At 41.8% G+C, this 15,433-nt stretch overlaps 1 protein-coding gene across 1 annotated transcript; it reads left to right on the top strand.

Annotated features, from left to right (window-relative positions):
• Positions 1-12,261, top strand: LOC308298391 (actin-related protein 2-B; the record flags this gene model as incomplete). The annotated part of the gene is made up of 9 exons (XM_080741983.1): positions 1-118; positions 1,288-1,398; positions 5,198-5,356; positions 5,770-5,899; positions 7,433-7,569; positions 8,934-9,083; positions 10,699-10,844; positions 11,314-11,446; positions 12,091-12,261. Exons 1-9 carry the CDS (start codon positions 71-73, stop codon positions 12,259-12,261), a joined length of 1,185 nt encoding a protein of 394 aa, XP_080598109.1. The 5' UTR covers positions 1-70.
• Positions 12,262-15,433: the final 3,172 nt, after the last annotated feature.

Consider the following 15,433-nt stretch of genomic DNA (forward strand, 5'->3'; position numbering starts at 1 on the left):
CACTTCTCACATTCATATTAATATTAGCCGGACCCGTGTCCTCCAAACGGGAGGAACAACAACACTGAACATGGACAGCGAGGGAAGGAAGGTGGTGGTCTGTGACAATGGCACTGGGGTAAAGTTTCATAATATGTATGCTCTTTGAAGTTGAAACTTGTTGTGTTACAACTGACTGACTGACAGCTCAGAATTACAGAATAGTTATAACTTTTGCAGCCAGGTAATTTCTACAGTGGATGTTCTCTTTTATGAATTAGGGTTACCATGTAATTCGTGTACACTTTTGCATGGTGAAGGTGAATTGAAACATAATGTAATCTCTGCATTCATGTGATGGCTTAATTCCTAATGAAAATAGTACATCTATTGTTTATGAAATGCATCTCCTATACAGGCCTAATAGTTTTTGGGTCATGTGTTTTATTTAAAACAAAAACATTGCTGACAGGACGGTTTTGTCATAAAGTTACTTTGGAGAAGTTGGAGACAGGGCGTGTACAGACAGTACAGTGTAGTTGCACACAGTGGAGAGAAGTGATTCCACCACCACATCTGTCTGGACTTGTCATTCGTCCAAACTCCTACCTGCACAATTCCATACATGGCTGTGATGTCTGGAAGTGATCCCCCATTGGCCGAGAAACAGGAAGAGAGAGATTCCAGGTGTCAGGGGTCCATAAACCCACTTGATTTATCCCATTATATATGCACTGTATCATTCAAATTACTGCACAGCATTATACCATTCAAGTAGACCTGTTGTCCACTGTAATACACAAACACAGTTTAGACAAATATTTAGCATGGCTACAGATGGTAGATGCACACTGCCACTGGAATTCATTGCACACCCTCTGGCTATGGAATGTGTCTCATAGGCAAATAGACAAGTTGAGACAATCCAAAGGATAGCCATGAATCTCATGTCAGTAGGCTAAATACATTTTATAATATCACGTGTTGTCAAACAAGGCTGCAGCAGTGTTTCAACAACCTTTTTCCAATCAATAATTTTTAACTCATTTTCTCTGCACGATGAAATGCTGAAATATTACCGTATATTAATAATAATATGAGTCGTTGTCAAATGCAAAGCAATAAAAGTGGACACATGTTGATACAGTAACATGTTTTATAATGTGATAGCACGATTCCAAGAAACATGAACTGAAATTATTTGAGAGACGTGAAGAAAGAAAAAGAAATCTTCCAACTTGAACTTTCACTGTGCCTCATGTATTTCCTCATCACACTTTTAATTCACATTATATATTTCATCCACAGTTTGTCAAGTGTGGCTTTGCGGGCTCCAACTTCCCCGAGCACATCTTCCCCGCCATGGTGGGTCGACCCATCATACGATCCACCACCAAAGTGGGCAACATTGAGATCAAGGTAAGGCCACTGCAGAGGAGTCAGACATTGTGATGAAAGCATCACCTTCACACACACTTTGCTTGACCGCTTGTGTAGCCTTGGGCTTGACTGCATTTATTGCTTGATAGTCGATGCTTAAGTTATAGATCAGCATTGATGATCGCATAATTATCCAGTATACACGTCATCCTGTCCAAATCTGGGCAATCGACGGCCTCTTGACTTCCATAGACCTAAAAGTGAAATATTTCAAACATTATTATAGAGTAAATGCGTGAAAACACATTAGTGGAGGTACATTAACCTACTAGTGGGCGTGCACTGCAGTGCACATACAGACAGACGGCAGTGGTTCAGGAGGTAGAGCGTTCGCTTGGGGTCCAGTTTGATCCTGGGCTCCCCCAGAGTTGGTGTCGAAGTGTCCTTGAGCAAGACGCAGAATTTCTCCCGATGAGCAGGTTGGTGCCTTGCATGGTTTCCTCTGCCATCAGTGTATGAATGTGTGTGTGAATGGGTGAATGTAATGCACAATCATTGTAAAGCGACTTGAATATAAGGTACTATATAAAAGCACCATTTACCATTTTACAGACACACACACAGACAGACAGACAGTACTGACAGACAGACCTTTTTTAGATGGATAGCCTATTTCAGAACCAGTGCTACACATTACATTTTGAATGCAGATTTGTAATCAAAAGCAAAATCAAAAGCGAATCTGAAGGTGCTACACGGAAAAACAGGTACAAATAAGACGGCAATTATATAAACCACTAGGTACAGTAAGTTACTCCTGGATACCGGATAGGTACTTATTTCAGTCGTTACGTGTGCACCAACAACACGTATCGAATACAAAAGCCACCACTAAATCCCGTTCGCCCAGTGACCCAGCACCTGATCTACTGTCACCCCTCATGAGCTTGTATGAGTTAAAGTGTCTCAGAGAGAGCCAGAGCGCTGCTTTGACACCTGTTGACCCTCCTAAGACAGAGTTAAGTTTTGTGTAATCAGATGACCCGACCAGTGATCCCAGATCAGTGCTCTACACAGACTGAGGTCAACACTGGTCATCCTGACCTCTCAACCCATGTAATCCACGCTGAACTACGTGGGCAGGAGCAAGCCCTTTATGGGACAGACAGTAGTGGATCAGACTGATCCCTTAAAGAAATATTAAACACTAACCACTCGCCACGTGCCATTTTCTGAGCATTTCGCGAAAATAGCAGATCTACAAGCTCATAGTGCCAGGAAGAGAGACTGGTTTACGAGGCTACCACGCTATGAGCTTGTAGATCTGAGCTTATAATATAGATCTGCTATGGGGGTCTGTAGCCAAATACACATAATTTTGAGAGTCCTTGACATGAAAAGGTTTGAGAACCACCAATATTATAGCAACATAAATGTTTCAGAAAACTGTTGGGATTTAGAAGACATTCGTAGAATCAGCCTCAGGCCTTAATGGGTTAAGATGGTTAAACCATTGGGCTGTGAACACATTCATATATGATGAAAACCTATCAATACTGCACATTTTATCAACTTTGCTGATTAACCTAAAGAAGCCACTTTAGGTGGTGAAGATTTATACTAAGATTTAGACTATATAGTATCACCCTCCTTTGGTTGTAAATGTTACGTGTTTTGCGCTGCTGAAGATCTATGGTGACGTAACAAAGCTTTTGTCATACTACTCCTACTGAGTTGGCAGAACCACTGGTTTAAACAACATTAACGAAGCAAGCCCAAATAAGCAACTACATTTTAGAAACGCTACCCACAACTACCAATATTTATTTTAACAAGCAACTTTACAGAAAAACAAGCCCAAAGTCACTACTAATAAGCAGACATCGCAACACTGGTTATGAATGAAGCTTTGCTCTCCTCTACACTATAGGACCTGATGGTGGGGGATGAGGCCAGTGAGTGTAGTTATGGAGTTATGAATGAATCTTTGCTCTCTATAGCAGGGGTTCCCATTTTTGTTGTCTCCGGGCACCCCATAAATATTCTTTTTTTATCCAAGGCACCCCTAAATTATAATTTTCACTCCCAGCACCTTATATTTACAGCATATCGTCGTTATCGGGTGGAAACCTTGTATGTCCAAAACCGTTTCGTATTCATCATCTATAAAATGTACTAAACTAGTGAAAACAGCAGATCTACAAGCAGACAACGCGTTGTGTGCTTGTAGATCGGCTGTTTTCTCTAGTTTTGTGCGACAGTCTATTATGAAGCAGGGCTTTGCTTTACCAAAAGATGTACACATTTGGAACTTGGAGATACAAGGTTTCTACCCGACAGTGGCGATATTTTAGTGATTATATTGCGAGAAAAACCTTGAGATAATAGCCATTTTGGTTAGAACTGACTGAAAATAACTTTGTACTTCAAGTTTAAAATGATACTAAATATTTTTTCAAGTGTCCAAATAAATTCCAAATATTATCAAATTATCTCGCGGCACCCCTGGACTGCCGTCACGGCACCCCAGGGTGCCCCGTCACCCACTTTGAAAACCCTTGCTCTATAGGACCTGATGGTGGGGGATGAGGCCAGTGAGTGTAGTTATGGAGTAATGAATGAATCTTTGCTCTCTATAGGACCTGATGGTGGGGGATGAGGCCAGTGAGTGTAGTTATGGAGTAATGAATGAATCTTTGCTCTCTATAGGACCTGATGGTGGGGGATGAGGCCAGTGAGTGTAGTTATGGAGTAATGAATGAATCTTTGCTCTCTATAGGACCTGATGGTGGGGGATGAGGCCAGTGAGTGTAGTTATGGAGTAATGAATGAATCTTTGCTCTCTATAGGACCTGATGGTGGGGGATGAGGCCAGTGAGTGTAGTTATGGAGTAATGAATGAATCTTTGCTCTCTATAGGACCTGATGGTGGGGGATGAGGCCAGTGAGTGTAGTTATGGAGTTATGAATGAATCTTTGCTCTCTATAGGACCTGATGGTGGGGGATGAGGCCAGTGAGGGTAGTTATGGAGTAGTAATGAATGAATCTTTGCTCTCTATAGGACCTGATCGTAGGGGATGAGGCCAGTGAGTGTAGTTATGGAGTAGTAATGAATGAATCTTTGCTCTCTATAGGACCTGATGGTGGGGGATGAGGCCAGTGAGTGTAGTTATGGAGTAGTAATGAATTAATCTTTGCTCTCTATAGGACCTGATGGTAGGGGATGAGGCCAGTGAGTGTAGTTATGGAGTAATGAATGAATCTTTGCTCTCTATAGGACCTGATGGTAGGGGATGAGGCCAGTGAGTGTAGTTATGGAGTAATGAATGAATCTTTGCTCTCTATAGGACCTGATGGTAGGGGATGAGGCCAGTGAGTGTAGTTATGGAGTTATGAATGAATCTTTGCTCTCTATAGGACCTGATGGTGGGGGATGAGGCCAGTGAGTGTAGTTATGGAGTTATGAATGAATCTTTCCTCTCTATAGGACCTGATGGTGGGGGATGAGGCCAGTGAGTGTAGTTATGGAGTTATGAATGAATCTTTCCTCTCTATAGGACCTGATGGTGGGGGATGAGGCCAGTGAGTGTAGTTATGGAGTTATGAATGAATCTTTCCTCTCTATAGGACCTGATGGTGGGGGATGAGGCCAGTGAGTGTAGTTATGGAGTTATGAATGAATCTTTGCTCTCTATAGGACCTGATGGTGGGGGATGAGGCCAGTGAGTGTAGTTATGGAGTTATGAATGAATCTTTCCTCTCTATAGGACCTGATGGTGGGGGATGAGGCCAGTGAGTGTAGTTATGGAGTTATGAATGAATCTTTGCTCTCTATAGGACCTGATGGTGGGGGATGAGGCCAGTGAGTGCCGCTCCTTCCTGGAGGTGTCCTACCCCATGGACAACGGCATGGTGCGCTGCTGGGACGACATGCTCCACCTCTGGGACCACACCTTCGGCCCCGAGCGCCTGGACCTCAACCCACCTGACTGCAAGGTACTAGACTGGGGAGTCGGTGCCATGGCATTGGTCCGACATCTCATTGTTCCTACATCCCATTAGTCAGAATCTGGTGAATGTTAACCTGGTAAAAGTAGTATGCCTAAATCTAAACCTAACCATAACCTCAGTAAAACTATGCCTAAACCTCACCCAAGCCCTAACCCTTACCTCAGTAAAACTATGCCTAAGCCTAACCCTAAAACCTAACCCTAACCAAAGCAGGACTAATGAGATGTAGGACTAATGAGATGTAGGACTTATGGGCACCCCCCATAACAAATGGAACCAAATGGACCTGTAAGGCCATTTGTAAACTCTCAAGAGTTACAGACCTGTAAGAGTCCATTAGGAACCCGATTAAGGAACCCTGAGAACCACTGCTATATAGTCATGCTTTGCACTTGCAGGTGTTGCTGACCGAGCCGCCCATGAACCCCACCAAAAACCGAGAGAAGATTACAGAGGTGATGTTTGAGACGTACCAGTTCCACGGCATCTACGTGGCCATCCAGGCTGTCCTCACTCTGTATGCCCAGGGTAAGCCCTCCACATCCACAGTATCATGACAAGGATCACAAAATTATAGTTGACGATTAATTGTCATACAAATAATAGTTTGTTTATCAGTTTTTGAGCGGTGCAAACCGCTCCTATATTTCACTTTCGGTTTATTTAGCTAAAACATATTAGCACGGGACGATTCTTTCATTCTTCATCGATTGGCTAGTTGATTAACTAAACATTAGAATCGACCAATCAGAAACCGTTCTACTCGTGACGACATGTGTTAGCCAAACAGAACAGACCAATCAAATGCTGTGTTGTTCATGCTAATTTAGATCTGTCTTGGCCATTAAACTTGCACTTGAGACCGGTTTAAAGTTCATGAAAGGTCCAGGCGTAATGGCCAGGTTGTTTCATATCCTGGACTTTTCCTAAACCCTCTGTCTGTTTTGTTTGAGCTTCTGGTCTGGACTGCATATTATTTTTCTCTTCTATTCACTCTTTGACTGCCACCAGGCTGTTAATGGCCAGGCTGTTTGTCTGACATCCTGTCTGTTCTCCCTCTGTCTCCCCCTTGCTTTATAACCCACAAGTAGCTCTATTTGGCTCTATCTGGTGAGACAGCGACAATTAGGAGTTTCTCCTGCATCTCAGCTACTCAAAATGGAGTTTCTGGTGACACATAAATGTGCACATGAATGTGCACGATAAATTGTTATTAGCCTTTGGTCTGGTCAAGGATACTAACAAACCTGGCTGGTATGTTGCGCATAATATACTCCCGACATAATCTGTTTCCAAGAGGCAACCCAGCACTTCTTGGCGTTGGCCGTCAGTCAAAGTTAGAGGGAAAAAGTCTGACCAACCGCATATCCTGGACCTTTCTGGCGCAAATCGACCCCCACCCAGGATTCAAGACAGCGACCACGCTACATTAAACCCTGTAGTCTATGGTTGCTGTTTCGAATCCTGGGAGGTGTTCGTTTTGAGCCGGTGTAAAGGTCAGGACACACGAAAACCTTATATAGTCTGAGCAGACCTCTAGACTGACATCATACACAACACAAAGAATATTGCCATGCATGCCTATCAACACTGATTCGCGCAGGCGCCCTTACAGGAATTAGCTTGCACCGCTCACTTCGCACGGGTGCGATTTTTTTTGAACATTTTAACATATCAATAAAACATGCATTTCTGTTTGTCTTTTAGGCTTTGTAAACAAACATTGGATGGGGCATGTGACAAAGAACTTACCAATAATTACCATTATTACCAATAATCATGAATTCATAATGTACTATGGTCAAAACAGGCCATTGTTGTATTGTATACTTTAAGTCAATCTACAAGCTCAGTTTTTGAAAATGTATGACTATTTTTAAACGTACTCATTTATACAGATAAATGCAAAACGATTCTGTTGATTATGAAAAAGTAATTGTGATGATCTTAAGTAATTGCACTCAGACGATTGGCCTACATCACATTGATGAGTGAATGATTGTCAGCCAGTTATGATAAGGGACAAGTGTTGATTCTCCGAGTAATGGGTGTTGTGTGCAGGCTTACTGACAGGTGTGGTGGTGGACTCTGGGGATGGGGTGACTCACATCTGTCCCGTCTACGAGGGCTTCTCTCTGCCCCACCTCACACGCAGGCTGGACATAGCAGGACGTGACATCACACGCTACCTCATCAAGGTGAGACGGGAACGTCGTCAAAATCGAGGGTCTCCTGAATTTGAACTGAAGGTGGATTTTGTTTGGGGCGTGGGGGTGAACGAACCAGGGACATGCTGGGCCCCTGATTCAGCCCGGGAAAAAGAGTTGGAGAGGCCCTCATTGCGCTATAGAGAGAGATCTCTCTCTATAGCGCTGCAGCTACTCAAAGATTTGCCATTTCAGATCATGACAAGTGACAAGCCAGTCGGCCAATTACATGAGTTATATTTCGTCATTGTCGGGTGGAAACCTTGTACATATATGTCCAAAACCGTTTGTTTTGTATTTATCATTTTAAAAATGATTTAAACTAGTGAAAACAGCCGATCTACAAGCACACAACGCCTCGCGGTGCGAGGCGTTGTGTGCTTGTAGATCGGCTGTTTTTACTACTTTTGTGCGACGGCCTTGTATGATGAAGCAGGGCTTTGCTTTGCGAAAAAAATGTACACATTTGAAACTTGGAGATACGAGGTTTCTGCCCGACAGTGACGATTTACTTTGTTGGCCGCCCAGCCCCCAAAATGGAACGAAGGCCGACACTTTATTTTTATTTTTTCCTAATGGCCGGCCTGGACCGGCCGGGAATGAACCGGCCATTCGGGAGTTGTCCCGCTTTTCCCAATGGCCTGCACGTCCCTGGGACGAACTGTAGACAGGAAAGGAACATGTCCTGCTACTGTACTCGTCTCTTCCTCCATTGTGGGATCATCACAGGAATACAGTCTAAAAGCCTCTGTTAGGTTTAAGACTCCCAGGCCCCTTTTCCACCAACAGAACTTTAATGGAACTGGCCTTGAACCAGCCAGCTTGCACTTCCACCAGTTTTAAGCCCCGCCAGCGGTGTAGGAGTTCCCAGTTGCCCCAGGTTCGATTCCAGGCCTGGCCAGCAATGTGTTGAATAATGCTCGGTCGAACTGTCCGTTTTAAGTTGACAGATTGGCAGATACAGATCCCCTTTCTTTTCTTTTTTTTAATGAAGATTTTTCACTTGCCTTTTCAATTGTTTATATCCCATCTGTATCATCCAACCTGTAGAATAGTGACACGCCCACTTTGGTTCCCAGTTCAGGGCAAGAAAAAAACATGTATATTTTGGTTCCAGTTCCGAACCAACTTTTAGGGTTCTGAACCAATTAATTTCAGTGGAAACACTGGTTCAAAAGTAGGTGGGGAAAAAGAAACCGAACCGATTCAACCCCTGGGTGGAATAGGGGCCACATGGACTTTTGACTTTCTCAAACCCCCAGTTTAAGCTCTCTATTTCTCTCTCTCTCTCTCTCTCTCTCTCTCTCTCTCTCTCTCTCTCTCTCTCTCTCTCTCTCTCTCTCTCTCTCTCTCAGCTGCTGCTGCTGAGAGGCTACGCCTTCAACCACTCGGCCGACTTTGAGACGGTGCGGATGCTGAAGGAGAAGTTCTGCTACGTGGGCTACAACATCGAGCAGGAGCAGCGGCTGGCCACCGAGACCACCGTCCTGGTGGAGTCCTACATGGTAGATCAGTGGTCCTCAACCTGTGGGTCCAGAGACCCCCAGGGGGGTCCCCAAATTATAATAATTTTAGTTACTAGTTACTTTGTTACTAGATTTGTATTATTATTTCAAAACATACATTACTCACTTCAGCCCTATATAGAGTAAAGTGGGGTAAAAGGCCCCCCTTAAGGATAATGTCTATTTTATGACCAATTAAAATACATTTTGATATTAATTCAGTATGTACATGTTAGCAATACACTTATATGGGCAGCATGTTGAAACATTATATCCATTTGATGTTATTGTACAAAAAGAAAAACATGTAAAAAGGGCCTATTGCCCCACTACTGGGGTAATAGGTGCTACAATCATGAAAATTGACATGAGCATTTTCCATGGGTCACTTGACAAGAAAATTGTCAGAGGAATTTGAATTTTCAAGATGGTGGCCATTTTTCAAGATGGCCGACACCTTAGTGGAGCAGTTATGTGATATAATGGTTTATTTGGTGATATAATTATGAAAATTGGCATGAGCAGTCTCTGTGGGTCACTTGACAATTAGCCACCCACAGCTACTTGAAATTTCAAGATGGCCGACACCTTGTGGAGCAGTTAAGTGATATAATGGTTTATTTGGTGCTCCACTAAGGTGGTGGCCATCTTGAAAAATGGCTGCCATATTGAAATTTCAAGTAACTGTGGGTGGCTAATTGTCAGATTACTCATGCCAATTGTCATGCTTGTATCACCAAAATAACCCACTATATCACATAACTGCTCCAATTAGGTGTCAGCCATCTTGAAAAATGGCTGTCGTCTTGAAATTTTACATTTCAAAGTGACCCATGGAAACTGCTAAATGCCAATTTTCACGTTTGTGTCATTAACTGAACGATTCCGACAAAAATAAGCAGTTATTCTCTCCATGGGGCAAAAAGCCTCCGGGGGCTTCTTACCCCACACGAGGGGGGGGCCTATTACCCCAACGCTGTCATTGCAAAGAGTGTCATCTAAAATCTTAAACCTTTTTAATTTTTTAATTTTTTTAAGTTGATCATTTATCATAAGGCCTTCCTAATGATATACAAAAAATAAGTGAAGAGGTTCAACTTATTTACACAGAGTTTGGAAAATGTTCACGGTGACAAAGAATTAGATCAATTTATCTTAAATGTGTTTAATCGAGAAAACTATGACCTGGATTAGGTGAGACAATGAAATGTTGTATCCATGAAGAGCTAAGGATGCCAGGTATGTGCTGAAATCAAATAGGTTGCCACCTTGTAGTTCTGTAGAGAAATACAACTGGGGGGCTTATTACCCCAGGGGGGCCTTTTCCCCCACTCTACCCCCACATTCGCGACGCATTGTGAGCTTGTAGATCTGCTATTTTCAAAACATTGTTTATACATTTGAAAACTGGAAATGTGACATTCTGCATAATGAGTACTTTTATTTTTGGTACTTTAAGTACATTTTGGTGTCAAATACTTTTGTACTTTTACTCAAGTACATTTTGAATTCAGGACCTTTACTTGTAACAGAGTATGTCTATATTGCACTATTGATACCTTTATTTAAGAGTACTTTTTCCACCACTGGTCCTCTCAATCCTCCTGTGTTGCAGCTCCCTGATGGCCGGCAGGTGATGGTGGGAGGAGAGAGGTTCGGCGCCCCCGAGGCGCTTTTCCAGCCCCACCTCATCAACGTGGAGGGAGCAGGGGTGGCCGAGCTGCTGTTCAACACCATCAATGCTGCCGACATTGACCTCAGGTCAGAGAGACACCTCACGGTTGTACCACACACTATACCGCTACAATGTGCATGCTAAAGCCGTTTGCTTTATGAAACACAGGACAAGATGTATATTTCATTCTGTGCTAGCACATGCATGAGAGTGTGGTCTTGGTGATGAATGGTGGACAAAAGGGAGATGGGGTTTGGTTGTAATTTTACAATAAAATGAATATCAAGCATCCAGCTTAGGTTTCTGTGTAACCATTGCTACGATTCTCGAATTGTATTTACTATATTTCTAAAGCAGTATGCGGAATGTGACGCAGTAATGCATCACGCAGCATTTTTACCTAGCATTTTGTAATGGACAATTTACTTTTCTGACTAAAAGGCCTTGAGCTTTGGGCAAGTAGAACGTGACATGACTTGCTCGATGGTCAAGTGCCTCTTAGACCTTAGTGTCAACTCCTGCTTTTCTTAGCATGCTGTATTTTGTGGTGTGCAGGGCAGACTTCTATAAGCACATCGTGCTGTCAGGAGGCTCCACCATGTACCCAGGCCTGCCCTCCCGACTGGAGAGAGAGATCAAACAGCTGTACCTGGAGAGGGTGCTGGACGGAGACACTCACAAGCTATCAGTAAGACAGTCTTTTTCTTCACAGAGACACAACGATGTCCTTTAGAGACAGCCAAGGAAAATGTGAAATGTGAATTTCCTCAAACTTAGATGCACCCATATGTAGAAGAAAATGTCCTAATCCTTGATTTAAGTCTGAGAGGGTAACAATTTATTTTTATTTTACTATAATCTTGTGAACATGATCTCGGCTTTAGTTAGAACCCCATTTTCATCCGCACTATCCCACTAAAATTACAAAAATAACAAATACAGAAGAGGGCACTACTCTCTCAAACTTAAATTCACTGTGTAGGCAGCATTTAAGCTTTGTTGACCTCCGTTATACGCACAAATATTCTGACATGTCGCCACTCCGACAGTGACTTCTTATTGTCGGAGTGGCAACACTTCCATAGAGGTTAAGGTTAGGGTAAGAGATAAGGTTAGTGTCGGAATGGAGACATGTCGGAAAGGAGACATGTCGGAACGGAGAGATGAACCTAAGAAAAGGTGCACAGTAATGTCCTGATCCTTAATTTAAGTCTGTGTGAACTTACTTGCTTCAAATGAACAACTGTGTAGAGTAGACACTAGGCAGGCATTTAAGCCGTCTACTTTGCTTACACCTGTCAACCTCTGTTCTCTCTCTCGTCCCGTGTGTAGAAGTTTAAGATCCGCATCGAGGACCCTCCGAGGCGTAAACACATGGTGTTCCTGGGCGGAGCGGTGCTGGCCAACATCATGAAGGACAAGGAGTCCTTCTGGCTGAGCAGGGCAGACTACCTGGAGAAAGGCCTCTCTGTGCTGGACAAACTTGGGGGAGGGGTCAGATAACTACTTTATTTTTTTACTCTCAAATACCTGGAACGCGCCCGAGTCGCGTTAGATTTTAACCACTTTAACCATTATTTTATGCTTTAACTATTGAAAAATAGCAGATATACAAGCTCACAGCGCGGCACCGAGTGCCGCGCTGCGAGCTTGTAGATCTGCTATTTTTGAAAAATCGTGAAAATGAGTGCAAGTCTTTGAATATCTTTGACCCGACTTCTAAATCCTTCCCCTAAATCATGCTGTTCTCAAACCTTTTCATGTCAAGGACCCCCAAAATTACAGGTATTTGGCCACGGACCCCCATCTCAAAATATGTTGTTCCAGGGACCACCCAGAAGTAAATATTTGAGTTACAAATGTTCGCTTTTAAGTAGATATATTCAAAGACTTGCTATTTTTCAATAGTTAAAGCAGTCAATAATCCTAGGCCTAAATGGGTTAAGGCAGGGTTCCCACGGTCATGACATTCCTGGAAATATTTTAAAATGAGAAAAACTGTTTTCCAGGCCTGGAAAAGGTTTGGAATGAATCAAATGTTTTGGAAAATAGCAAAAGTTGAAGATCTACAAGCTCAAAACGGGTTGCGTTGCTTCGCGTTTCGAGCTTGTGGATCTGCTGCTTTTGATGCTTTTGTGTGACGCTGTAGTATGATCAATGCAGCGATAATTTACGGAAAAACACTAAGTTCAAATATGGAGATAAGAGGTTTCTGTCCGACAGAGACAATACATAGTTTTTCTCCAACAGTACGTGAAAGATGTAACATGGTAAAATGCAGTGCTAAGTGATACGTTTATACGCTCATAGATTTGTTATTTTTGTCATGTGACACCTTCGCTCGAGTCTGTCTTTGGTGCATTGATAACACACTTAGGCCTGGAAATGGGGTGAATACTTTGGAATAGCTATGGAAAAATGTTGTTTTTCTGTTTAGGGCAGTGCTTCTCAAAGTGTTTCCCTTTCTAAGGACCCCCAGTTTAGTGTGCAATAGGCCATAAACACACTCCCATTCCTTTTTGTCTGTGGACCGCTTGCTGACAGCTGTACACTCTGAGTTATTAGCTGTAAGGGTCCATTTGGTTTCTAATTATGATTTGAGAACAACTGTTTTAAGGTCCGAACAGAATCAGGGAATTACAATGGAATTGGGGTTTTACGATTGTTGTCCTGTGGCTGGTCAAAGAGTAGCCTATGTTATGATAATTGATGCTAAATGGTTAGTAATAAGGAATTATGTGTTATCTCTTATTATGCTGAGACGCCTTTTATAGTCTTTCTATAGTTTATCAAACACCGCTTGCAATTCCTTTTTACCTGGACAATATTCTTTTTTAAATACCATAGTTGTTTCAAATGTTTTAAGAAAGTCTAATCACTGTCAAAGGTGCAATTAATTTAAATCCATATGAAATGCCATGTGTACAAAGTAACCGTTTTCTATGTCTGAATATTACCAATACAGTTGCAGAATAAAAATTTCATTTGTTCTTGAAATTGATCTTTGACATTATACTGTATTACATGCTACAATCACTTGGGCTTCCAAATGAGCAACATGTAGCTTATTTTCAAGGTATAGCTTAGTTACACTAGTCAGGAAGCTAGTTTGCCACCAGTGGTGGAAAGAGACCAAGTACATTTACTCAAGTAATGTACTTAAGTACAATATTGAGGTACATTTATTTTAGTAGAGTATTTCCAATTTTCAATACTTTATACTTCTACTCCACATCATCTCAGAGGCCAATGAAACGGTATTAGGGCACAGTCACATGCACTTTTATTCTACCTATGAGGGCGCATTCTGCCAATACATTGCAATGGGAATGGAGCGCTTTTCTGCCATTTATGGATTTCTGCAAATAATAAAACATTTATAAATCCATTGAATAGTTTCTACTTTTGGTACTTTAATTAAATGTTGATGCCAATACATTTGTACTTTTACTAAAGTACATTTTTAATACCGGACTTTTACTTGTAACAGAATCTCTACATTGCAGTATTACGACTTTTACTAAAGTAAAACATGACTTGTTCCACACAGATAAGAACAACTCCCAACACATTGAGACAAGGGTGTTTTGAAGGAATTCTGCTGCCCCCCGGTGGTTGAGTCCTGTCACAACCCCAAAGTGCAACATGCATGTTCAAACTCCAGAAGCATGTTCTATAACAGCACCGGTGAACAGATATTGCAGTTTTATTGCGATACTGAATTACTCAACAAAATACAGTAATGTGTTGTTTCACATTCAAAGAAATAGTGAGTTCCAGTCAACACATGCATCACACACACACACACCCCCACACAAACCACATTCGCAGAATCTTCACGTGTACATAAAATGAAATAAAAGGGAAAAAATAAAAAGCATGCAATAATATTCAGAACACGCCATAGCTGGTCAAATGAACTTCCTCTGCCAATTTAAAAACCATATATATGTATCTTATATCTACCCCACAATTTGAACGATTAGATAATTTGAATTCACAACATGGTCCTCAGTAACAACATAGACTTGAAGAACAGTCAGTTTGTAACGAAGACTTGTGTCTTTTGTTTGTGTGCCACCGATAGTGGGCGACTTAGTTTACATTCAACCAGTCACCATGAGGTATGGTATAAAGGTCCCAGTTCATTGGCATTGGTCCTCGGTTGTTGATGTTGCTGTGGAATGTGGATTTTACAGTACAGAAAAGAAACAAGTGACAAGAAAAACAAGAGAAATCTAGAAAGCCATTCGTACTGGTGAAATCAATGCAATTTCAAATCTCTTTGATCGTTTTCTCCCAATTTACTCTGTGCCAGTCTGACAAACCCCAGCTCACGTCCAATGGTTTAAAGTAACTAAGTACATGCACCCAAGTACAGTTTTGTGGTGTATTTTTTAAGCTTTATTGGAGTATTTCCAATTTTCAGTACATTAACTTCTACTCCACTACATCTCAGAAGCAAATATTGTACTTTTATTCCAGTACATTTATTTGAAAACTTGAGTCACTAGTTACTTTGTAGATTTTGATTATTATTACATAAGATACATTGCCCTATACCGTACATTTCAGCCTATTGAATAGCAGATCATCAAGCTTGTAGATATACTATTTTCAAATGATTTGTATAATTTGAAAACTTGTGAAATGGGACATTCTGCATAATATGTAC

Source organism: Nannobrachium achirus (genome assembly GCF_963921795.1).
Source record: "Nannobrachium achirus genome assembly, chromosome: 14".
Lineage (NCBI taxonomy): Eukaryota > Metazoa > Chordata > Actinopteri > Myctophiformes > Myctophidae > Nannobrachium > Nannobrachium achirus.